The 26819-nt window shown below is 36.7% G+C and overlaps 1 protein-coding gene across 5 annotated transcripts in view; it reads left to right on the top strand.

Moving 5' to 3' along the window:
• Positions 1-26819, top strand: part of LOC135197864 (outer dynein arm-docking complex subunit 4-like) — a 50819-nt gene that overhangs the window by 17599 nt on the left and 6401 nt on the right. The window contains exons 2-8 of one of the 5 annotated variants that reach the window (XM_064225055.1): positions 8766-8854; positions 9409-9604; positions 17568-17693; positions 18763-18892; positions 19927-20079; positions 23357-23398; positions 25671-25795. In XM_064225055.1, coding sequence (XP_064081125.1) covers positions 8766-8854; positions 9409-9604; positions 17568-17693; positions 18763-18892; positions 19927-20079; positions 23357-23398; positions 25671-25795 — 861 coding nt within the window. Of the gene's footprint in view, positions 1-8765; positions 8855-9408; positions 9605-17567; positions 17694-18762; positions 18893-19926; positions 20080-22894; positions 22934-23356; positions 23399-25670; positions 25796-26819 lie in introns of all 5 variants that reach the window. The other 4 variants (XM_064225056.1, XM_064225052.1, XM_064225053.1 and 1 more) reach the window with 4 other exon arrangements.

Below are 26819 nucleotides of genomic sequence, written 5' to 3'. Positions count from 1 at the left end.
ACCCGGAAATTACTCGGTCGTAAAATGCGAGGCCGATTTATGAAACGCTGCGAAATAATTAGGATAAAGTTACAGTATTCCCGCGTTTCTTCTCTCTCTCTCTCTCTCTCTCTCTCTCTCTCTCTCTCGTTTCTCTCTCTCTCTCTCTCTCTCTCTCTCTCTCTCTCTCTCTCTCTCAGGATTTCTTCTGCAGGTTTCCCGAATGCTGCGTCATTATTTTATTCGTTGCACTTAGAGTGTTTTTTTCTGTATATACTATATTTCTGTATAAGTACTTCCTTACTGCATAGTATTGCGTAATTTGTATTTTCGTTGCGTTTTTTTTTATGTTCATCACTTGATTTTCGCTCTCATTGACCTGCGTTATTCCTTGTTTGTTAAATGATCGAAAATCGTGATGATCAATTTTTCCAGATCATGTTCGTAATAGAAATTTAAAGGCAGATTATAATGATTCCAAAAGCGATTAGGTCAAAAGCTTACGTTTTTGTAAGTTCCGCTGTAAAATATGAAGATTTCGGGCTTGGTCCTCATGTTGTAGGCCATCATTTTTCATTGTTTCTTTCACCGAAATTCTGTAATGTGATACTTTTTTCCTGAATGCTAAAAGCCTTACAAGGAGTAGTAGTAGTAGTAGTAATCTTTATATTTATCCTTGTCTTAAATTACAAGAAATATATTCATGGTGTGATAGTAATCAAATACCCACCATGTTGATTTTGAAAATTATCACTACAGCCATATTTGTGTATGTTTGAACGGAAGTAATTATTCATTGCGAAACCTATTCCCATAATCGTTATCAAGAACAGAAAAAGATACGTATTTTATTCATTTATTTTTGACGTATGCAGAACTAAAGTATTGATGCCTTAGACAGTCATAGCTCATTCAAATATCACCGAAAGGGATGCGGGTGACCAGAAGGTTGGGGAAGTAAGGGGAGATAGGCCTGAGAGACGATTCCTATATCGTCACCAGTTGACTGAAGGCCCGGATGGTGAGTTGGGTCCATCTCTCCGTATCATTATTAGACTGTAACCTTAGTTGATACCACCTGCTAACATAAAACAGATCACTTTACCAACGGAAGATGAACGATCAGCGCTGTAGAGTCGCGATGCCGTTTCCTTCGTCAAGTAAGACATTCAGGCGTTGTCGTTCGTGCTTTGAAGACTGCGCCTCAATGCCTGCTTCATGTGGCATCACGATCGGTGTTTGAGTTCCTCTTGTGTGGGTTCTGTGACTCTCTCCTAATACCCCAGTAATGTCGTTGAGTAGCAACTGCCAATTTGCCTTCTGTAGGATGCTTTTTCTCCTGTTGGGACGTGGGTTGTTGGACTCCACGTTAATCAGTAGGCATTACAGCAGCTCCCGCTACACGAAATCCCGACACGGTGCAAACCAAGGTCTAGACCTTGGTGCAAACGGCAAGACTTTGGGTCGCCACGAAATTGGGACAGATTTTCTTTTGTTTGTCGATAATTGATAGAAATCGATTCGTGGAAAGATCTGTATCTGTAAATTTGTTAAGTACCAAGAAACAATAATTTAAAGAATGATTTACCCACGGTAATTATTATGTCATATGCCACTGGATAAAAGGTTACCAGTCTTAGAATAAACGAGTGATGGTTCTGACAACTTTGTTTTGTTTTAGAATATTGATTTGCATCACTTTTCTCTTATCCCCGAATAATTGTTTTTTCCTTTTGAAACTGGCGAACACTATTCCTTGTTTATTTATATTAACTGTTTACTCACATTACACGTTGGCGCCATCTTTCTTTCAGATTGTTTAATATACATAATTTGGGTAGTTTTTTTGTTACATAAGTATTCTTACAAGCTCTTTTAAAGAGTGCTTTGATGAAAATTCTGAAAAATTGCGGTAAAGAAAACTAAAGAAATCTTAAGAAGTTTCTATTGTCAATGTGAAATTATGATATTAAGAAGTAGTTGGGTAGTTTCCCTCTAAATGATTTAATTCCTCAGGTGAGATTGGAATTTTAGTAAATGAAAGGATTTTATTTTTATTTTTTTTTCATTTATTGATTAAATATCTTGTGTCAGTGCTAAAATATTGAGGTAGGGCTGTAGTTCAGTGCCCCAGTAATTCAGTAGATTCAGGTGCTGTGGTTGGTCCGTGCAGGCCATGAAGGTATTACGGTACAGACTATAGAGTTATAGACCATAGATTGAGTCTGATGTGGAGATCTCAGTGAGGGTATTTGGCATAATGACCTTCTTAGTATATTATCTCCTGTTGTTTAGCGCCTTCCATTTTTGCCTGTTTATTCTTTTACTATATTTGATTTTGTAAATTTTATGGTTTCCACTTACTTTAAAATTGTGATGATGATTTACTCCACTAAGAAGGAATATTCTTATTTTTTATCGTTCAAGTTATTGTATATTTAATGAAGTCCACATGAGACAGTATTACACTGTATTTCATTCTCCCATGTGTGTTTATGTTGCAAAGTTTTCTCTTTAAGGTTTCAGTTACTTTTGCTTAAGTTTATACTAAATTTGATGAGTTAACAGACCAAACGAAAGGCAACAGCAAACCGCATTGAAAACTCGAGTAAAATAGGAAAATTCGTCGCTATTTCCAAGGCAAAACATCACGCAGTGGAAAAGACGTTTTTCAGAGGCGAAACTCTTAACCTACATGGATACATCATTGACACTTCGAATAGTAGTAAAACCCCTACAACGCTTTAATGAAAAATTAATTTAAAATGTTTCCTTAACGCCCTAAGATGAATCCATCGGCGAATGTCTGCTCGAAGGGTAAGACCTTTTCACTTGCCATTAAAACCAACGTGTGCTCTGTTCACACCTGTTGTGTAGAGTGCCTTTTTTCATCTTGTTACAATTTAAAGATGTTATAGCATTTAAGACATAATTATGTGAATCTTTATATTAGTTCCAATTTTTATTAACATATTTTGTTTGACAATACTTTGCGCTATTAGACAGAGCTTTTAGTAGTTACTATTCCATAATGATGTTTGTTCTTAAAAAATTTAATGTTTATTAGTTTGTATTCAGCTTTAAATGGTAGATTTGGGATCTTGAATAAGGATTTTATTCTGTAGAATTATACTGACTGTGAGATTGACATCAATAAGACCACTTTACTGATTAGATAGATGAGTTTAGAATATGATCTTCCACTTCCTAAGACGAAAGTAGGCCTATGTTGCATCGTCAGTTTCTCGCTCATCGCAGCGGCTCATTCCATGCTCATCTAACTCATTCACGATCCTTCCATTATTCAATCAGACGCCTCCTAATTAACCCAGAACCGACGGGAAATACGTAGAGACAAGTTTCCCGTCATTCATCATCATGGCCGGTGGCGAAGTATTAACTTGGATGAAGTCTTCAATGGACAACAAAACGCAAACGTTGACTCTACGTGTTTCTCAGTCATCCTTGGCATCCGCAGATTCATGGATCACGTACGGTACACGTTGCTAACGATCCATCTGTCAAACCGTTGGGACAATTCAGCCTTCAATAGACATTAGTCATTTTCCTCTGCTTATTCTAACCAGCCTTACTTAATTAAACTGAAAGTATTATTTTGCTTTTTTTTTTTAAACATTATGCCATTTTGAAACTACAAATACTGATGTGCAGATGGCGAGCCAACGACGACTCGTTTATGACGCAAAAATTTACATATTAACTTCTTGTGAGATGATGAACCCTACCCTTTACTTAAGATTGAATGACACGTATATGTATATATAAGATATATAAATATATATAGATATCTATATAATATATATATGCATACATTTACACAATTACACAAATGCTTTTCAACATAAGACTATTCTTTATAGAATTTGAAGCTTAATTAAAAACGAATTTCGGTTTCGGGTTGTGATCAATACTGTACTATATTGTGGTTGGCGACTGAATTTTTTTTATGTAACTTCAGGCATCATAAGAGGCTCATGTTCCATAAGAAATGTATATATTTAAATATGCTTCGGATATGGAATTGGTAGGGAACGGGATGATGCATTTAGTGTCTGGCGATGTTTAGTAAAATCATTGTCTTTAAAACTACTGAGGCTAGAGGGCTGCAAATGAGTATGTTGATCACCACCCCTCAATCATCTAACACACCAAATTGCAGCCCTCTAGCCTCAGTAGTTTTTATTTTATTCAAGGTTAAATTTAGCCATGATCGTCCGTCTGACGCCGCTTTATGTGCCAACAGTTACACAGGCCACCACCAGGTCGTGGCTGAAAGTTTCATATGCCCCGGCTAAGATATACATACAGCATTGTACGCTGTACAGAAAAGTCGATTCCGACGAAGAAACCTATGTGCATTTTTTACTTGTTTCTTGCTGTTGCCTCTTCTTAAGAATCGAAATGGAAGATTTCTGACACTAAGCTCCAGGATCTGGTTTCAAGGGATCCTTTGTTTCTGCTTCTGTCTTTTGGTCTTTTAAAGTTACGTCTCCTTCCTTAATTATCAGACTTGAGGCGATTCTTGAAAGTCCATTTCATTTGATAATAAATTATCTGGCGGCGTAACTTATAAGATTTTATATCACTGGATTGAGCAAATCGTAGATTCTTTATCCAAACATCCGGCCATTAAGAAGGAAAGACGAGCGTATGATCGTTTCATATTTTGATTATTAACGAATGGCCCCTTCTTCGTAAACAACCCCCCCCCCCCCCCCCCCCACTTTTGGTCCAAGTAAATAATTATGGGCTCGAACAAATCCAAGTTTGTGCTTTTTGCTCTTGCTTTTCTGCGAGGAGACGGTATTTTGACATTATGTCTCATGGATATCACTGCAGGCTTGGCATTATCTGAACTGCTGCTGAGCTGACCAATTAACTTTTCTTTAGAACCGCTTCCCCTCTCTACTTGGAGTCTACAGCCTTTGCAGGAAATACAGTTCTCATGTTAGCTGTTCTTTCACTAAGTTGTGTCTTATCAGGTTAGAACATTTTGGCCCTTTCTGCGCTGAGCTGCATTTATAGTAGTTTCAGATTCCCTTACTAAAAAAATTAGCTTAATTGCCCAGTAGCTGATCGTGAACTCTGCTATTCTTGTTGGATATTTCATTGTCTTATTCACTATAATTAAAGACTGGCCGCCGCTACGCCAAGTCCTATTTTGTTGGATTTCCATTCTACTACCATCCATATGGAAAACTATGACTTTTGGCATAACCTGAAAACTACCAAACTTTTGGCCTTTAACTTGAGTGGCCAGTTTGTTTAGGTTTTTAAAAGCTCACCTGTCCACAAGCATTCATTCGGCTTCCCCGTGTCACAGGTGTAAAGATTGAAGGTATGACCAGAGCCGTATATATAAGGCTCTGGGTATGACGTTCTCTCCTTCACGTCCTCCCTTCTTTCATCTCTTTTCAGCGATGCTTCTCTTTGGCAGAACTGAGCCACACGTGGTGTTCTTTCTCTCAACTTATCTTCCATTGCATAATCTGCGTGTTCGTAGACACAAGTTGTATGTGTTCATGATCGATAAGATACTCCTTTCTTGTTCAAATTCTCATGATTGTGACATAGCAGTGGTCCGCTTTATGTAAATAATTACATTGATTTCTTTTAATTGTAGATTCTTCATTTATTGCTTCAAGAGTTACAGTAGGGAGGTTATGTGAGTGAAAAGTGCTGTTATATATAATACTTGCTTTTCTGCCTTTTTTTGTACATTTTACATGCATGCAACTGTAAATGCAACGAACTAAATGTGCTGTTTCAGCCACATGATTGTCGTTATGTAAATAATGTAAATATTTTTTCTAAAACAACTTTATGAGTTCAGGGATGGACATTTTTTTTTCAGAGAAATATTGATCGATATACCAATTCCTCTAATAAGCTTAGGAACATGCCATTTGTGAGCCTTGCATACTCCATATGTATGTCCTGAAAAATAAGATCAGTAATGTGGTTTTCCATCTCGGATGTGACCCCCATTATTAATCACTAATGCCTTAAATCCGCTGATAATAGCTTGGACATCGTTCAAATGTTAATATATATATGTATATATTTTATAGTATATATACATTGTATGTATGTACAATACAAATGCTTTCTGACAACCGAAATCAAAGATATCTTGCCTGTATGCCTATAATTGCAAGGTCCTTTTTGTATGTCTTAATTAATGATGCACACTCGGACACAGTCTCTTCCCCTTTCTTGATTTTTCTTTGTTTCTGTTGTTCGCGTCTTGCAGTGTTTTGTGTGTATCCTTGAACGAATTCTCTTCATTAATGTCTGCCATTAAGTAATTTTGGTAATAACTGCGAAAAATGTATGCAGTGCATTAAAATGAGGACTGGAAAATGGATAATATTCTGTAATTGGTGCTGTGTGAATACCTCTCTGCCATCAGTCACTTTCCCCATTTGACAGATATTTCATCATGAGGATGTTTAACACCTGTCAGTTTTTACCGTGGTTGGATAAAAGTCAGCTTTGGCCCCAGTCTTGTGTTCTGAGAATACCCCTTACTTGTCAAAATTAAATATCTTCGTTGCCACAGCTTTGAGACTAGGGGTACTAATGACCTGCTTCTCGAAATTAGGACCTGACTTTTGTTTGTAACAGCTGGATGAAAGCCCCTCAAAGTCCATAGCTAAGACTTATCTAGGTATCGAGATGGTGATTCTAGTAGCTTCTGCCTCTACCAAGATTCTTTCCAAAATGTCAATATCTGTGTGGTTTTTGTATCTTTGATTTCATGGACAAGATCCGCATCCCAGGAAGGAGGATGTCAGAACAAACTTTGTTCTTCCAGCATTACATTAGACTGAAGATGAAATTATGTAGTCTATCTAGACATGTCAAGGAAGTAAAACACTTGATGTAGGTATGTGTCCCCACAGTCATAGTGGCCTATATCAGAGAACAGCCACCAAAAACAGTATCTCATTTTGATCCCCGGAATTCTTTTATATAATATATCAATGTTCTGCTTCATCTTGACAATGTCATTTGGAAGATATAGTTCCTTTTCCTGCTTTTTTGCATAACCCATTTATTGCCATATCTCTCACCCTGGTGTTAACTCCGGGCTGTAGTCTGTCCTGTGTGGCAATGTAGTCTTGTCACACCAGATTCTTGTCCATTTTTCTAGTAGTTATTATCCACAGATATGTCCTCTAACATACGGTGCTCTCTTCACTGCTCTTTTTGCACAATGAGAAAGATAGAGGAATTATGAAAAGTTCATTTTAATGTTTATCATACACCCCTTGTGTGCACAATGTTCTGTCTTCTCTACCCCAGTACATGGTTTGGATTTCCTCAACGAAATCACCTAAGAGATGGGGCCGTGTTCCTCTGAATTGCCAGATGGGGCTAAAAGTGTTATCGATTTGGATGTCTGTTTTTTAGGCCATTATCAGCTAATGTTAGTGTTAGGGAGCAGAGCGTTAAAGAATATTTCAAAAGTTTTTAATTCTCTCTCTCTCTCTCTCTCTCTCTCTCTCTCTCTCTCTCTCTCTCTCTCTCTCTCTCTCTCTGCATAGTTTTCTTTATTTGATTTATATATTACCATTCGCTTCCATATTTACAGCTGAATCAATAACGTCCGTAGTCTTATCAGTGACTGACGCTAAATTATAACAACCATTGTCCATTAAACTCATCTTCGCGTTCGAAAGACAACGAGCGAACGAGACTGAGGTAGGACACAATCCTGATTTTGTTAGGGGTTATCTTGACATCTTTACCCACATTTAAACCGAGCAATTTTTTTCATAACACGAAATACATTTCACTACAAACAGCATCTTAGTTGAATACTGAGTCTAAATCTTTAGCATTTTGGTGTGACCGTAAAGTGTCATCAAACGTATGTACATACACGAGACATTTTCCAATTTTGGGCGAAGCTTGTAGTCTTTCCGGTCTCTCATACATGACTGAGATCATTTTTTTGTGTAGATTTTTGAGAAATGTTATTTTTTCAAGAATAGGTCCAGTACCTATCATAGCCTAGAAGGAAGAACTATGACCAACCGGCAAACCAAATCCACCGGGCCTCCAGTTCAAATCCATTCAGCACCAGTTCGTGACACCAGCACCACCATCACTGCTACGGTAATTTTGTCTTTCACCACTTGGCATCTGCTGTGGGGCTGCCGCAAAACAAAGGTCTTTGTTGCCCCTGTCACCATTTTCACCTGAATATCACCTTCTGTAGTCTATATTTGTTGTAGTTAGATTGACTCGTTTATATGTGTGATCAGTGTCATGTGCTGCACGTTGGTGAACGCGTACTTCTGAGTCCTCATACCAAAGCTTTGCTTCTTCCACTGTCTTAATTCCGTCTGGTTCCTGTTGATAAATATCCTTCCATTCTGTTTACATTCATGTATTTCCTTCATCTGAATACATCGTGACATTTACGTATCATTAATTTTAGAAGATGTGTTTAGTATACCCTCATTAAACTTTTCAACATACAAATGTGTGAAATTTGTTTTGTACTCACTCTTTGACTGTCTGTCCTCGATCTCAACACACACGTGTTCACTTGCACTACTGTTGGTCGAGATTAATCATTGTTCAGTCTCTGTAAATGCCAGTCATCACCAGTCACAATCACACCAGATGACCTCCCAGAACCACACAACACCTGCGTTCAGACATCCCTCAATTGCAAACCCCATCCACACGCCACCATATTCCATTTGCTTAAACGCCAAGAGATCAAAGGCCCTGAAGCACCCCTTTCTCAGGGTGGCGTCGCCGGACTGGGGCAGACCAAGTCCGATCAGACGCGGAAGGTGAAGTCGCAAGCCAAGAAGAAAGACGCGGCTAAAGGAGGGTGAGGGCTCCGGGGGGATCCTCCCCTTTCCTCGTTTGTGATTCCATTGAGGCCTTTTGTTATTCACAGTGAGCGTCGTTAGTCCACAGTCTTTATATCCATTCTCCAGGAGGCATTCGCTTGTAGAACTTAACAAGAATCCATTTTCACGGCAGTACTTTTAAATCAATATTGGTGTATAAACTGTCATTTACATTTTTTTTTAATGTCTGAAGACAATTGGTATGTGATTTTATATGTGATTAAAATTTAACTTAGTTATATCTATTTTTGTTACTGTAGTTTCTCCGTATTGATTTGTTATATCGCGCCATCTGGAATTTTGTACTAAGAAAATCAGTCGTTCATCTCTCAATAAACTGCATAATCTTTTCTCATTGCCTTCGTTCAGATTAACTGGCGAAACACCTCTTTCCTAAATGAATGTACGTAGATTCGTGGAATGACGACACCTCCTAGCTTGATTAATTTGGAATATAATTTTGCAATCTGCATGAATTAATGGCAAATTTTGCATCGAGGGACTTTTCATTTTGACGCCCCATTTCCATCAGAAGCAGCGACGGCGACGGTGACGAGGAGGGGCGCGCCAAAGGGAAGATGATCTCGAAATTCTTCGCAACCGAGCTGCGGCAGAAGAGGAAGCTCATGGGCCATCTCGGGGCCCCGGGCAAAGAGGAAATCTACTGTGACAAGGATCGAGCTGCCGCTGTTGCCATGGGAGACCAGGACATCAAGACGTCCCTCAAGGTAGATGCCTGCAGCCATGTTGGTTTCTCCCATTGAATTATCAGTTGAATTTTGAGTGTTTCTTTAATCGCTCCTTTTAATGTCTTGTAATGTTAATATGTAATACAGTAGAATTACAGCAGTTTTACCGATTTCTTTGACTCATTATATAACGTGTATTGTTACATTCCCTGTTATATCTTATTGATTCTTATAAATTGTCAGACTTTTATGAAAACTGCTTATGCTAAGAGCCTTCAAAGTGAAGCATATTGACTGGTAATTTTTTTTAAACTTGGTCACTCGACTATGACCGATGTATTCATTAAAATATGTAATGATTTAAAAACAAAAGACAAACATAATTGTACGGTGTGTCTAAGATAAAAATTGACTAAAATTGTATTTAATAGCCTCCATAATTTAAAGAATTGCAAGAAAACTTTCCGGTATATTATTATAAAAGAAAAAGCTTCATCTAAAGCATATTTTGAAAAATTCTTGAGCTAAAGCATCCTTTAATAAAGCTCTCTTTTTTTTGCACGTAATCTTTTTGTTGTTTTGCCTTTCAGCAAATCATTTTACTGTTGCATCTCTGATCTCGGTAAGATCCTGCCAAGTTCCTCGGCCATTTGTAAAATTCGTCTCTCCTTCGATCTTCCACCCCCTCCCCCCCGCCCTCTCCTCCCAAAAAAAATCCTTTCAAAAAAGAGGAAATATCTGTTCTTCTATATCTGTGTAAATCTGGACTTTTCCCCTCTGATCCGCAAACACTGAGACGGAAATTCTTTCACTGTTGTTGGTGTTATTCTTTGATGTTTTCGTTACTTGTCATTCAGGAGACAGAATGATAAAACCTTTTTCTTATAGACTGTCGAAGTTACGGCTTTGTAATAATCAGCAGTAATTGGAATTATAAGTAGCTGTTGCAGTCTGTGTTTAGTTTGACACAGTTGTAGCTGTCTGTCAAGATCAAAATTGCTTCTCTTAATCAAAAAGTGAATGGATAACACGCGAGTTGTCTCCAAAACTTTATTTTTTCTTAGAATCGCATTTCTAACTTAAGCACGCTGTATGGGAAGCTATATATATATATATATATATATATATATATATATATATATATATATATATATACATATATATATATTATATAATATATATATATGTATATATTCCATGCATCTTTTTTAATCAGATCAATTTCAAATTTTTTATCTTCACTGAAAATTATAACTAAGACTAAATCATCTCTTGTTTAGATCAACTCCCAACCATATATTGTCATATCCTTGTACATCATTAAGACTCTTCAGGTGGCAATATTCTAATCCTGAATTCCTTAATATGAAGGGGCTGTTTTCTTCATCTCATTTTTCTTTATATTATGCGAAACTGAACGAGAGCTTTTCCTCGGAGTTTTACGTCTGATCATCTTGCTTCAAGCTACAAAGTCACAGAAGTGGACGATTTTTACTAGCTTTAGCGCAGCTCTTTTTTAAAATCAATCTTATTCAGCTTCTTGCACCACTTGCAATGTTCCTTGTATATGCTTTTGCTAAACTAGTTAAGTTGAAGCTATTCGGTGTCACCTTGTTTACAGAAATGAAGGACAATGAGTCTAATCGTTATCCTGTATATGAGATGGATAATACGTCATCACATACTATGACTTCGGTGACGGTATCGAGAAACTCATCGCCAGGTATCGAACAGTGGAAGACAAATTTGCCCATATGTCTATTTTAACGTAAATATACTTCAAGCATCTCGTTGTGGGAGCAATGCATTATACAGAAATAGACATTTTTTCTATATATAACATACATCATTGCCCAAGGTTTCCAGTGTGAGGGTAAGAGAAAAGCCGGCACTCTAGTTTGTACGAAGGCCAAGGCATCGTGGGCTGAAATAAAGAAAATAATAATATTGATTTATACATAATACCAGAAAGGTTAAAATAGCACACCTTTATAGAATGTTTTCCCTTCATTTTTTTTTTTTAGCTTTTCAAACGTAATTGAAGCCATGCAAACTTTTTAAAGCTTTTTCTTTTTAGAGGGACAGGGTCACAGACATCATGATATAAGTTTTTAATATAATTTTTTGCTGTAACTTTAAAGTGGATTTTTATGCTTAAAAGAACTGGGTCCAGAAATACTGAATTATCTAAGGTTATTTCTTCTGTCATTAAAGATTCGTCTTTGTTCCTATGAAACATACAAAACTTGGGCTTATATACGAGTTTCTTTGAAATGCATGCTGAGACGGTCATTTTGGGTGTGACAAGGTGAGTATGGTAAGTGCTACTCACCTGGCTGATCTCACATTTTATTTGGCCTCAGTGAGTTGGCACAAGTTGGCACTGTGTAGTGCTAACTTTGGATTTTTTGAGACTTGGTCTTTCACCCAAAGTGATACTTTGTTGGATATATTGTGTTCGTGTAATTTTGTGTAAATGTTCCTTGGCACATATGTTCTTAAGTAAGCGGATGTGACTGAATGCAGGTTAGTCTCGATGAGATGTTTTGGGTGCGTATTTGGTAGTCATGCCCATAATTGTTTTGTGCCCATTGCACTGGCTGGGATTGACATAAAATTGAAGGAAGGCTGGCTGTACAGTGGCGTAAGTTTGGTCCAGAGTGGTGTAGGAGCAGGAAGGCGCCATCTGCTTTATCAGAACAATACATCTCTCTTCACTCTGAAGAGCTCTTAAGCTGCCTTACCGGTTGGCGCTGCCACTCCTGCCACTAAGTCCAATTCTCACTGGTCGCCCTTTGCTGGGCAGACCTCGGTGAAACTGCCAGAGCTGGTCAGTTATCCTTCCACATCTCCTCCTGTGATGTCCCTGTGATCTGTTAGTGAGCATCCGTCACATGTTCATCAGGCAGTCTATTGGTGTCATTGCCACATCCCCTGCTGTGGTGAATTTTCTGAAGTATCTTTTGGTCCCCAAGAGTTGCTGAAAGCTGTCTGGATATCCTTTGAGGTGAGGGAACTTCTCCCCTCTCATTCATGTAGGTTTGAAGAGTATGTAGGGTAGAAGTGACTTTTATTGCAGCTTGAGGGATCTTTACGCCAGGCCATTTGTGGTTGGTTGGTAGGGCATGTCCACCACCAGGGGTTATGCATGAACCACGCTTGTCTGCCAGGTCGCTCGAAGAGGTCGCTAGTTTAAAGATACACAAGGTCCCTAGAGTCAACGAATTTATTCTTGGGATTGCAGTTTCAGTTGTTTGACTAAGACCCAACGTCAAATGATGCCCATGGCACATATGCACATGATTGTAAGCCACTATTGGATCGAATCTGTTAGTTGAACCTAGGTCCAGCAATGAAACGTGACACTTATAAAGTGTTGAAAACTTTACTAAACTGTTACTTTTATAAGAACTTTTGAATATTATTCTCTCTTTTGAAATAGTGAAAGATCTTTGCTGATAATTCATGGCTCAGGCCCTCTATATTGCACCTCCCACCCATCTTCTGTTCCTAGCTTCCAAATGTTTTTCCCTCCTGTATCACTTCCGAAATAGCCAAGAAAGTTCTCCTTATTTTTCTTTGCAATCTCACATCATCCAATTCTTCTGTTATCGTTTATTAAAGTTGAACTTAAATTAACATGCCGAATAGTCACATACTTCATATTTCAAATATGCATCTTTAAATTAGATATTTCGTTTCATAGTTGTACAGTCTTTTCTTCAATTCAGTCACTGTCCAGTTACGGAAGCTAATTATTGGCATCGGCATTAATTGTACCAGTTTGTTATATTGCTTATTTTTAGTTCCTCTAGTAAACAACCTTGCCATTCTGTGTAGACCCTCTTGTTCTGCAAGGTGTTCTTACAGATGAGGTACGACGTTTCCTCACTTCTTCCATTTCATTATTTAGTATTTATTCTTCTAAGACGCTTCCTTGCTTTTCCGACGGTTTGGTCTCGTTCCTTCTCCTTTTATCAACTTTTTCCATCAGGAAGGTTAAGGATAATATCATAAATGTTGTAGTTTAGTCTTGCATTTGTTGAGGGCAGTTGAACTATTTATGTCGGAACCAAGTTAATTTAAAGATTGGTCACTCATTCTACAGAATATGTTGAACACATTTTCAGGTGTGATTCGGAATCACTGACAGTGCATGGAATGTAAACCAAAGACTTTGAAGTTTTATTTTCATTGTTTTGTATTACCTTTTATTTTTGTGCTTAATGAGACATTACCCCAGATGTTATTTATCGTTGAATTATTTATTTTACTGGGCTTTATGAAGAAGCTAGCAGTGGAATGTTTGCACTGAAACACACGCACATTTACTTACACACGCGCACTTCGCGCACTCACTTAACGAAGATGACGTGTAATGTTGCATTTCGCGTTCACGCTCGCGACCTACTACACATAAACAGAACACAACAACTGACGAATGTCTGACGTTGATGAGAAGCAATACTTAAAAATTGCTCACGATTCTCAACTCTGAAGCAGTCATGTCTCCAACGCACTAACCACTATGCATTGATTGCAGGCACTTTGTGAGATGACGCACACGTGAAATCACATACATGAGCATCATGAGCGTACTAAAATGTACACATTTACACGTGTGTATAAACTAATTGGACAATTGAAATACGAGTGTTATTAAAAATCAGCAAACATTCTTCATTATTTACATATTGCGGCTGGATTTCATGTATTTTTCTTGCTCCAGGATTGACATCAAATCAAAAAATATTTTGATAGTTTGGTGTGTTTTCATTGCTCAATTTAGTGTACAGTCCCCAAAAAATCTTTTTATCAGTTATATCAATATGTTCCCATTCTTGCAATATGCAAATGATTTTTCATGCTTAAATATCCACTAACATGGTTAGAATTTTAGTGATTTCGTTTACTCTACAGTAGCTGCTATTTGATAAGCATTGTTAATTTTAAATTAGCCCCTTGCGGACCTATATTGTTTGCTCCAAATTTATTAGCTTAATTAATTCACAATAATGTTATGAAGTATTTATATTTAAAACCTTTGTCTCATATTTTAGAGTATTAAGTATATTATACGACAATTTGCCCCCAGGCTATTTTGTTATTCAGTGGACTGTGTTTATGTTATTATATATGATTATTAAATCTCTTATTAAGCAGGTACGAGGTTCGTGTATGAAATCTTTACAGAAAACGTAAGTCTTGTTATCCATTTGTTCAAGGGGGGACTGCTTTAGTTGTGTGACACTGATTGTCGTGAGTATATCTAGGATTATATGTCATGTAGAATTCTCTCTCTCTCTCTCTCTCTCTCTCTCTCTTCTCTCTCTCTCTCTCTCTCTCTCTCTCTCTCTCTCTCTCTCTCTCTCTCTCTCTCTCTCTCTCTCATAGGGAACATTTCGTGCTGAAACTCAATTTCCGAGTTTGCGTGAAGATAATTATTGCCTCATATTTTTATTTTCTTCACCGCTGATGTATTGTTATTTTAAGAAAACAAAAACTTTCAGGCGTTGTTGCTTCCTGGACAGGTAAATTATTGTTATTAAAACAGAAACTGACCTTTTCATTCTTCCTCATTTAACTTCACTTTTTTATTTCGTTTTTTATCTGCTCAGTTCAGAACCTTTTCGTCTGTATGGAGAATCTGAGGAAGACAAACTGTAAGGTTATGGTAGTCATGATGGCTGTACGTAGATTTTAGCAATCGTTTCCGCTTAATTGTTTTTCAGTCGTTCTATTTAGATTCATTATAATAATTTAAATATACGGTTTCTACACCTACCCTCACAACGTTCGACCCTCATCATTCAAATCACCATCCATCGTCAACTTCATTTTATTATCAGTTATAATGCACCTTTTGAGGTAGACAATGTTGGAAGGGGGGGTGGGGGGTGGGGGTGGGGGGGAAAGCTGGTGTGTTGACATTCAGACATAATATGATGAAAGGGTGCATGGGCCGAAAAAGGTTGAGAACCACTAGGCTAACAACCAAAGTTAATGCATGAAAGTTCTCCTATTTTATACTTTTTCTCTTGTTCATATTTATACATAATTTTTATAAGAAGAAAGTCATTCACTGTTTGAAAATTAGCGTCTAAGGAAATCATTTTGGTAAGCCATTTAGAATGTAAGAACTTGTTCATTTTAGACTTTAAGACCATAGATTAAATAGTATTAAGATAATTTTATGATTTCGTTTATCTTTTATCTTTTAAATATTTTCGACTGGAAAGAAAACAAGCAAATTATTGATATATATATATATAGATATATATATATATATATTATATACATATATATATATATATATATATATATATTTAGACTTGTTGGGAGCTGAGCCAAAGCAATTTTGTATAGAGATTTCGGGTTTCAGTGAAAAATCATGTTTTGTTTACTCCATTTTTCCTGTGATATTTCGTTAATTCGAGGAACATCACTAAGAAAAGCATGACTGTATATTTTCAAATTATCGGGACAAGAATCCTCTGAAGGTCGTCCTGACTCCCATTATGTGGTTGGGTTCGGAATCTACTCTCGGCCGGCGAATCCCAAAATATACCTTGATAGGAAGGGTTCAGATTCAGAAATGAACTTACTACGTAGGTTCCGTATCTGAATTCTCGTCTAGATATGCCAAGTCACCGGGTAGGAAAGGAACTGAAATTTAATGTATTGTCATGTATCTTAAACTTCCTGTATACATAAGTAATTCTGTATGTGTTAAAATTGTAATCCATAGGTTTAACTATGGCAGTAGCAAAAACATAATACATTCGCAGTAGCAAAAACAAACATACGTATGTATTTCTATATATATATATATATATATATATATATATTATCTATATATATATATATGTTAATATATGTGTGTGTGTGTGTATGTATGTATAATATATATATATATATATAATATATATATGATATCTATTATATTATGTATATTATATATTATATAATATATTATATCTATATATGCAGCACGCATTATATTATATAATACGCACATATATATACTATACCATATATATATTATATATATAATATACGTACACACACACACAGATTATATCTCACTCCAAAAAGAAAGCCCAGGCATCATGTATATACTGCTCTAAAACGAAAACTCAATGCTTTTTCTTATTTGTGTGACGATATCAAGCTAAATTTTTTAAAAAAGGAAACTGTTGCTTATAAAAGAAATGTAATTTAATTACAATGTATGTTCATGTATGTGTTTTCTATAAATGTTTTGTCGAAACTGCTCGTGTATGTTCAACATTTATGTATGTGCGGATGTCATTGAAGAATGTGGTGTCCTGTCGTCTGCATGTTGTGTGTGTCCAATAGCACTTTAAATTTCCTGTTTGTCTATCGTTGTATGTGTTGTCGGGTGTTTGTGTGCCATGTATGAAGACAAATTTACCAACGTTGTTGAACAATAATTATTTTGCATTTTCGTGACATATTTTCAAAGTCTGAAGATTTAATGAGAATTTGAAAATAAGTTCTGAATTACGGAAAACCGCCTTCTTAATTGTTCAACAACGAATTGCTGTTGTATGCCTCCTTTCAGCTGTCATTAAAAGTGTTTAATCACTTTTCGTCCATATGTAACTTGGCTTCTTAAAAGCTTCTTGCATTGAAGATAAATGAATTAGTTCGTAGCACTTGTAATTAAATGTCGAAGTTGAATAACCCTGTTTCAGTATTCTATAAAAACGCATAGATTTTAGATCCTCTATTGCATTTAAATAAAGCAGAATGTATTCTACTGTCTAAAACCATACTTAAACCTCTTGTCCATTTTGTGACCAAGTGTCCAACACTGACCGAAGGGAAGAAGAATAGTCGTGCTGTGATGCCTTTTGGAATCTGTGATCTGACGCACCAGATTCTCAAAGCAGCAGCGCCGACACTCTCCTTCCCATCCTCTTGTATATATACACTTAGTCCTGTGGGATTTTTGAGAGTAATCTAATGCCACATATAGGTGAAGAGGAAAAAGGAAAGGAAAACAGTTCAGCCAGAGGATACCAACTCTTCAGTTCATATGACCGAAGCCCTGCGAGCCATCAGTAAAGGGAACGTGGAAACTGCTCTCTCTTGTGCAGAGAAGGTGCGTTTTAATTTAATTCTCCTTTTAACTATTTATTTATCTCATATATTCGTCCACTCGACGCTAAAAATTACAGTTGCAAGCATACCTCTGTCATTTTATAATCTTTACGAGTTCAAAATTTATTTTGTTCGAGTTTCACCGTGTACGTTGTTTTTCTGTTGGTTCAAAAGTTCTTCAGTCAATTTACTTATCACTGTGCCTTAATAGCCTCAGTAAATTTATTGTTATTATTTAGTGTAAAAGTGCTTCCATTCTTACAAATATATTCACAGTGGAATCAAAGCCTGACTTTCAAAGCAACTGATTTTGTCATACTTTAGTACTACTCTTTTGTGACAGTCCTGGAATCTTTAATCAATTTTGACTTCGAATGTCCAAAGTTTCTACCGTTATCATACCTTCCCCTCAGTGCTTCACCATCTTGAGAATTGTCAAACCTGCTTCACTTCTCAGTCAATTTACAATTATTGTGCGTTATTCGGATTATCGGCTGGGGCGTTGCTCAGATATAGGTTTTTTTTTTTTTTTATAAAGTTCTGTTCAAGTTTTTAACCATTTCTTTATTTCTGTGTTCCAAAATAATGTGCAGATTAGGCTAAACTGTTTGGCGTGTCCCTATTTTTAAATATTGACGTCTAAGATTAGGCATATCTTCTATACGACTTCAAATTCATGGTATCTGAACTTCTGGAATTCACTTATAGTTTGTTGAGATTATATTTTCTGAATGTCTGTAACCACTTGATACTCAGTAGCACCTTTACATTAAGTTTGCTTATAATATTTGTTACTGTTTAATTAAATGTGAATTCCCAGAGATTTTACAGTTTTACCTGTGTTTCTCGATGCAATGTACTTCAGCCTTTTAGGTCCATAAAGTTTGTTTGATCATCATCATCCATTGGTGGTATAGGTGACCTTGCATTCAGTGGAGGTACCTGGGTCCTTGTTTTAAATAGGAAATTAGTTACTCATTCAAGTCGTTTGGAACCTTAACTAAACTATGTTACAGTGATTTCTCTCGACTGTACAAAATATGTATACTTTTTTTTTCTTCTGTTAATAGGCAGTAGAAGGATGTCAAGATCCTGGCCCACTTGTAGTTAGAGGCCGTTGTCACTTGCTCCTGGGGCACCTGCAGCAAGCCTTGGAGGATGCTAGAACAGCCCTGAAGGCAGATCCAACACTCGTTAAAGGTAACATGATAGATAATAGCATTTCATGTACCGCTAATTTACAAGTAACTTCTGATCTTCATCATCCCGACACGTTGTAAATGGGCATTTGTATATTTGAATATATAAATTTGAACACTACGTATGCTTTAAAATGTGCAGCATACATTTAACGAGTAATCATACTTCTTTTGGTAATGTAGGTTTTGCATGAAAAAAAAGAAGTATTGGAGCAACATATTTTTTGCACAGTTGTCCTAAAATTGAGTAAAATTCCAAGTTGATAGTCACTGGAGTGAATGTTGAAAAATCGTGTCGTAAAATATTGCAAGATGTGCCCAGTTTTCTCTGCGGTTGCGCAACACCCTCCTGCATTTCAGATGAGGAATCTTCCCGTTACTTTATTTGATAACTTTCCCTCCATCACAAAGCTGCGGTGTTTCTTCCTGCCTTCAGTCATCCTCGACTCCCGTAACCTTGCTTTCCAGACACTGATCTGTCAACTTCTTCGGGATTAAATCCCATTTTCTCATGCCGTGCACTGTAGACGTTACTTGAGGTTCTTTGCAGCGTGCCTTCTGCCCGTAGCTACAGCCCTTTTTGTTCCTTTTACTGTACCTTCTGCCATATTCTCTTTCTTCCATCTTGCTTTCCACCCTCTCCTAACAATTGATTTCATAGTGCAACGGCGAGGTTTTCCCCCTGTTACACCTTTCAAACCTTTTACTGTCAATTTTCGTTTCAGCACTGAATGACCTCATTGTTTCCAGTGCTTGTCCTGTGGCCTAAATTATATATTAAGTCCAATTCAATAGATCCCATTTTCCTTGTCCATGCTTTGTCTTTTTATCCTTCAGTCATGGGGTACATAAGGATGTAGGGATAGGTACTTTCGTCTAAGAAAAATAAAGTTGACTATTATCGGGGATGATTTCCAAGGCCCGAGTTTGTGGAAACCAAAGCCAATTATGGTAGAAATGAAACAGACTTCGAGCCTCTTAGATTGTCGTCAGTTCCTTCGTTCACCAACTCATTTGTTCTTTTTCGAATTCCAGCTGTGTTGGTTCAAGCGGAGGCCCTCTATGGAATGGGGGAATTCGAAAGGTCCCTCGTCCTCTTCCACCGAGGGGCGCGCAAACGGCCTGACCTCACTGCTTTCAAGAGAGGTGTCCATAAGGCGAGGGAAGCCATCATCAACGCAATCGGAGGTGGGGCAGACGACCTTTCTCATTTGATGGGATTTTTGTATTTTAGAAAGATATAATTAGTTGAAATCACAGCCTTCATGTCACATTGTATAAATTAATGACGATAAAGAAATGAATATAGGATTGATATTTTAAAAGCTTTAAACGTATATCCGAAGTTTAGAAAAGAGCTTTTGTCAAGTTGGTTGGCATGTGAAAATGCTATTCATGTGACTTACTTCACTCGTGTTCGCGAGGTGAGCACACTGGTCTGAGAACTGTTCTGAGTTTGACGGGTGGAAAAGGTCTCTGTTTCATTGAAGCATTTCTCTCCGGTAGACTCTGCTCTCGTTAACTAATGTCTCTGTGAACCTAGAATTTGTCTTTTCCGGAATGAAATAGTAATCTCGTTCTCGTAACTGTATCACTAAAACGTTGTTGTTTTTCATGTTCTTTTCTGAACAATATTTGATCTTCTCAGATGCTAACATTTTTTCTTTGTCACTTACCGCTAACTGCATAAGTTGATATGTTATATTTTCCTGAAAAGGTTTAAATTTTTTTTTCTTGTGTGAGTTTGGCCAAGTGTTGTCACTACGTCACTCAGCCCAGTTTGCTACTTTAACAATAATAAATTAAAATTCTGGATGAGTATGAGCCTTCCAATTAAAGCTTTATTGACGGTGTAGATTAAATGTACTCATCACCTGCGTGATGAGTTTAATAGATTTTCTGTTTCTAAAACCTTAAGGCTATTGGAACAAATCTCTCTGTTGGAGTGAGTCTGATTTGAAGTAGCATTTCTGAAGTAATTCAGAGATGTTTGTAAGACGTTTTAGGATTCATGCATGACTGAAATTCACTCTGGAAAGGTATTACACTGAAGTGTCCAATTTTGGTGGAAATGGTGCGGCGCCTAACATACGACCTCCAATCTCCTCTTTCTCTCGACTTACTCCTGCTCTGGTATCCTCTCTCCTCAGTTTCCCCTTTGTCCAGTTTCTTCTTGAAGTTTCTTCCACCTCTAGTATACTCTTCCTCAGTTTCTACTGTCTCCATTTTAGTCTGTTACCGGTTTCCTTTTCTTTGTCTTTCCTCCACCTACATTTAGTCAGGTTTTCCCCAAGTTTTTTCATCTTACGGTTTTCATATCCCCAAGTTTCCGCTTCTTTCATTTTCCTCTTTCCCTAGTTACTTCAACTTTCAATTATCTCTTTTCCTACTTTCCTCTACTTTCAATTTCCTCTTACCCTAGTTTTCTCTGCTTTCTGTATCTTCATTCCCTAATTGCCTATACTTTCAATTTCCTATTTCCCAAGTTTCTTAAACTTTCAATCATCTCTTTTCCTGGTTTGCTCTACTTTCAAATTCCTCTTTCCCATGTTACCTCTACTTTCAACTTTCACTATCTCTTTTCCTAGTTTCCTCTACTTTCAGTTTCCTCTACTTTCAGTTTCCTCTTTCCCTAGTTTCTTCTACTTTCAATTTCTCTTTCCCTAGTTTCGTGTGCTTTCAAATTCCTCTTTTTCCCAATTTAATTTTCCTCCAGTTTCCCCTGCCTCCATTCTCCTTTCTCTGGTTGACTCTTCATCCAATTTGCTCTTTCCAAGTTTCCTCTACATCCATTTTGCTTTCCCAGCAGTTTCCTCTGCTTTCTGTTTATATTCGTCTCCCAGTTTCAATTTCACTATACTGTACTTCACTATACCTCCAGATTCCTCTCCCCCCTCCCCCCCAGGTTCCAATACCTCATGTATCCTTCCCCCTAACTGACACTTTATATTCCTGGTGCTTATTTCACTAGTATTTCGTCTCTCTTTCCCATGAAAGCATATTCCAGAGAATTCAGCAATTTGACCATTTTCCTTTAACTCGGTCTCAGTTTTCCCTGTTTTGTTGACGTGAAATATGTAAAATTCTCTGCTTTTACACAAAGAAAACATTGAGCCAATTCTTGCTTTGATACTGGATCCTTTAGTCCTAGAGTACGTAACGACTGAAAATATAAGATTCTTTTCGTATAACAAGGAGGGGTGGTACTCCCAGGCACATATAAAAGATGTTTAAAAATGTACGTCATTTTGTGAAGTGGAGAGTTCAACCTAGTCATAATTTCTTGAACTTATGCTTTCATTGGAAAATATTCCTTTTAAATCTTATTCATTGTAAGACTATCTCTCTGTAGTACTTTTCTTTAAAGAATGGGTAATCGTATGTATGTATGCACTACTTGTATATGCATACATACGTATATACATATATATGTGTATGCATGTATGCAGTATGTATTTGGGAATATTCATATGTGTATGACTGTATGTTCTAGTAATTTTGAAGGTTTACTGACTAACCATCACAGATTTTTAGTGATGCCCTTAAGCTGTAGTTATACTATATAAGAGTAGACTTCAAAAACTGTAAACTATACTTCTTAATAATATTCTTACTAATCTTATTTTACTGTTGTTATTTAGTTCTGGACATCTCTGAACACCTGATCAAATGTCAGTTTTTTTTTTTTGTCACCGTAAAGTATTTATTTCAACCTCGCTTCACATATGCTGTCAAGTTTGAAACTTCGAAAATGTGCAACTTTTCAGCCAAAGCCCACTTCAAACACAAATAAGGTCATCATTGAGATAAGTTTTTGATCAACGCATCTTAAAGATTAAAAAGAGGGAAGGGTGTAACTTCAACGTCATTCTTATTATATTTACTTGAGAAACATTGCTACAACTGGGGTTATTCACAGTATGTCTCAGGTTGTTCAGAGTATGTCATAGCCATTCCTTCCTCCTCCAGTGTAAAAGTTCCAACTTTATCCTCTCTTTTGCAGCAATTGGCCGGCTGAGTGGAGATCTCTCCAGGGGCAAAGGTTTACTTGTTATAGCTCTTTCTTAATCCTGATCAGTGGCATCAAATAAAAAAATTTGAACGGAGAAGCTTACTTTGATATTCTTGATTTTATGATGTAGTTGGTGACTCAAATGAGTGACTGAAACTTTGTGATATACCAACTGACCTTTGTAACCTAAATGCTTCTCCTAACAGATTCTTTGCAATTTACTTATATTAAAGATGGTCGAATTTTGATGTGAACAATCCGGATTAAAGAAAGAGAAACTTCTCGAAAATTGTGTCATGTCCGATGCCATACTGTATTGTAGCAAGTTTCGTATATAAATGTATCTGTCTTTGTTATTTGTGGGCTCACTTGAGCGAAATCCGTATAGCATAAATTTGGGGCTGATTGTAATGTTGTTTTTCTTTTTCTTTTTTTTTAATGCTTTCCTTATAGCTTTCGCTGTAGCTAACGGAAGACAAAGTTGTGCTCTTTTAAGTTAGTTTTGTCCTTTTCGTAGGTTGTCTTGGTATTCAGTATGAAATGTCTTGAATTAGAAAATAAGGAAATTAAACAAAGTACCTATTTTTTCCTCCCCTTAAACATTTTTAACTCCCAAGGTCACATTTTCCTCTCTCGAGAGAACTTTTTCCTCCTTCCCCCGATCGATTATTTTTTTCCCTTCTTTGAGACCTGGACTCAGGGAGGATTAGCTTGGCCTCTCAGGGACTGAGCAGTAGACACTTATTTTTGAGCTCCAGAATTTTCATTTAGTCATTTTTTGAGGCACAATTACATTGACCCCTTTTTCATCCCTGTTTTTTATTGTTACTGTATTTTTGTGTACACTGTTTGTTATTTGTGTCCTCACTTTGGAGTAGGCCATATTTTGTGGTGTATGAGTAGTTTTCAACGTATGCGTGTATGTATGTGTGCAAAGCACATATTATAGTCATTGCAGAGCTTGTTCGTATTCCCTTTTTTTTTCTTTTTTTTTTGTCTAGTGTACTTACTGCCAAACCTGTTCCCAAGTATTGTTGTTGTTGTTATCATTAACAAGCTGATATTCCCGTAATTAATGAAGTAATTTTGATGCATCGTGGTGCCATGAAGTAGAGTTCAGTAGCATGCTGTCTCTCCCTGTCTCACTTCCTCTCTCTTTAGCTGTCTTTCTCTCTTCCTCTCTTTAATGGCTCTCTTCTCCGTAAACTCAAGAAGCTTTTTATTAGCGCGCTCTTTTCCTCTCTGTTACAAAGTACTTCATTTAATTGCTTGAATATCCTTAGCAAGAGGACTCCTACCATTACTGATCAACCTGCAACGACGCAGAAGGAAATAGCATTTGTTATTAAACTTACATTGAGACATTAAAGTTTGTTTTGTGTAAATAAGGAACTTCTTTCTGACTCCTGCCAAACGTCATACCCCCATAAATAATTCTGAAATTAATTCACTTATCTGTAAATCCATGGTCTTAATTAGATTCCTTGTGGTAAATAAGCTTTCTTTAAGTGACTGCAAAGTTTTTATTAATTAATAAATAATACATAACTAATGTATAAACAAATACATAAATAACTGTTACACCTTGATTGAATTTCTATCACTGTGATCATTTCTCATCTAATTCATGATTCTGTTCTCATGGACAGTAATTAAATAAGAACAAAACGCGGCCTTAGTCGCCTTAGATGTAAACTGTTTCACGCGACACCTCATAATATCCACCAGTTCTGCTGTTATGTTATAAAACTGGAAATAGTAACAACCGACTGAACACAAGACCAACAGCAAAGCAAATAAACCCTCAAGGTAAACAACAACATGCAAACAAGTTCTGTCAATACACCACAAAAAGAATCACGAAAGCAAATCCACAAGTTTGAATAAATAAAAGTTTGCATCTTAAACGTATGGACTGTTTAACTAAACCCCTTTTGTTCTTATGTGGTTAGGGAAAGACGCGAAATGAGAGTTCCATATGCCGAAGACACGATCTATATTTTGCTGATGCGTACTCAGAATATCTTTGCCATTTTCTGAAGGTTCTGCTGCCTTATTTATCAGAATTAATTCGGTGTCACTTACACACTGATGTGTTTGGATGTTGGTTTAGGATTGCAATTGCTTGTCATTGTGGTTGACTGGCTTTCGTGTGATCACTGAATTTGAACGCTACAGTACATTCAAGCTTGCATGGAGTGGTAGGTCTAGTTTACCTGAAGCATTCAATCTCTGGGCATGTGAATGAATATTTGCATTCCTCACATGTGGAAGATGAGTCATTATTCACTGTGCACGGCGGAAGGTCATTGTTGTCATAATACAGTATTCACTATATGTTAGGCTCCAAGTATATGAGATATATTTATTACGATTATGGTAAAGTAGTAGTATAAAGAGAAAGTTTAATTTACTGTAAAGATGATTGTATCATAGATTTATACGATTTTCACAAGATGAGATTGACCGTAACGTAATTATTGATCATCATATCATTGCTTGATACAATGAATTGAATTTGAACATTTGACATGAACTATTTTTAAAAAATGTATTAGCTGTGGTCATTTCTACCTTTGCAAACAAATTAAAAAAACTGTAAGGCAGCAAAACGAAGAATGTGGCGTCACAAAAATCTACCCGAAAGAAGATGAAAGAAATCTTGTAACGATTATCAATAAACAAAAGTGAAAATAAGGTCTTCGTCTTTGACATCGGAATCTCGCCATCCATTCAAAATGTGTCTCACTGATTCGAACCTTCTCAGGGGACAAGTTCCCGGATTTGGAAGATCCCATGACGGCCACAACTCTGAGCGAGGGATCAGCTTCGAGGTCCTCTGTGCCCACCATCACCGTCGGTGACCCCAAGGGCTCTAAGATGGCTACCAAGGTCAGTATGATGGCGAGGTCAGTTTGTTTCACGTTGCTTTCATTTAGTCTTGTCAATTCTCGAATGTTTCGAGACTGAAAATGAAACGTCTGCGAGAGATTCACGAAATTAACTGATATGTATTTTGTCTGTTAAAATCAGCAGACTTTAATGATAATTTTCTATGTAATTATCCATGATGCATTTTGATTCTGTCTTAATTTTTACTGCTTAATGACGTTTTCCTATTTTGTATCACGTTCTCTCTACTTCGTTTTTCAGTGTCGCATTTTTCTTTCTCATATATCGAAAATAATGAAAATATTCTTTGGCGTTTATACGTATATTTCAACTGCTTTAATAAACCGTTCTTTTCTCCTATACCCACAGCTGTATTCCGTCTTAGTCTTCCCGACTCCTCTCTTGTATTCCCATCTTTTCTCCCTTTTCCTTTTTTTTCTTTCTCGACCTTTTCTCTTCGCCGATGGATTGCGTCATTTCGCCCTTTATACCAACGTGATCTTTTTCCTGCTTGTGATTCATTCTCTGCGAGGTCATTTGCAATTAGTTTCACCATCGAACGAATAGTGATATTCTCATTATACATGCTGCTCGTGTTTCCTTTTTTTTGGGGGGGGGTGCCTTAAAATTTGGACATGTTTATTTTTAATTACGTGATAATTAACTGAAGGTGACCATTAATATATCTTGACCTTTAGGTTTGCTCCCAAAGTTCGGTTTACTTCCCCCATTATTATTATTATTATTATTATTATTATTATTATTATTATTATTATTATTATTATTATTATTATTATTATTATTATATTGGAAGGAGACCATCTTTCAAACAAGACTTATTGAAAGATATTGTTGCATCAGCTGCATTTAACTTGTAAATAGTCTTCTCCATTTTTCTAATAATTGCTTTCTCTCTGCTATTACAACTGGCGAGTATTGTGCCGATATGATTCATTAGGAGGAGTCAATTTCAGGGATATTGCTTACAAATTTAGAAGACTATTTACAAGTTTTTGTTGTTGTT

The sequence above is a fragment of the Macrobrachium nipponense genome, chromosome 21, assembly GCF_015104395.2.
Source record: "Macrobrachium nipponense isolate FS-2020 chromosome 21, ASM1510439v2, whole genome shotgun sequence".
Taxonomy (NCBI): domain Eukaryota; kingdom Metazoa; phylum Arthropoda; class Malacostraca; order Decapoda; family Palaemonidae; genus Macrobrachium; species Macrobrachium nipponense.
This window is presented reverse-complemented; position numbering and strand designations above follow the sequence as displayed.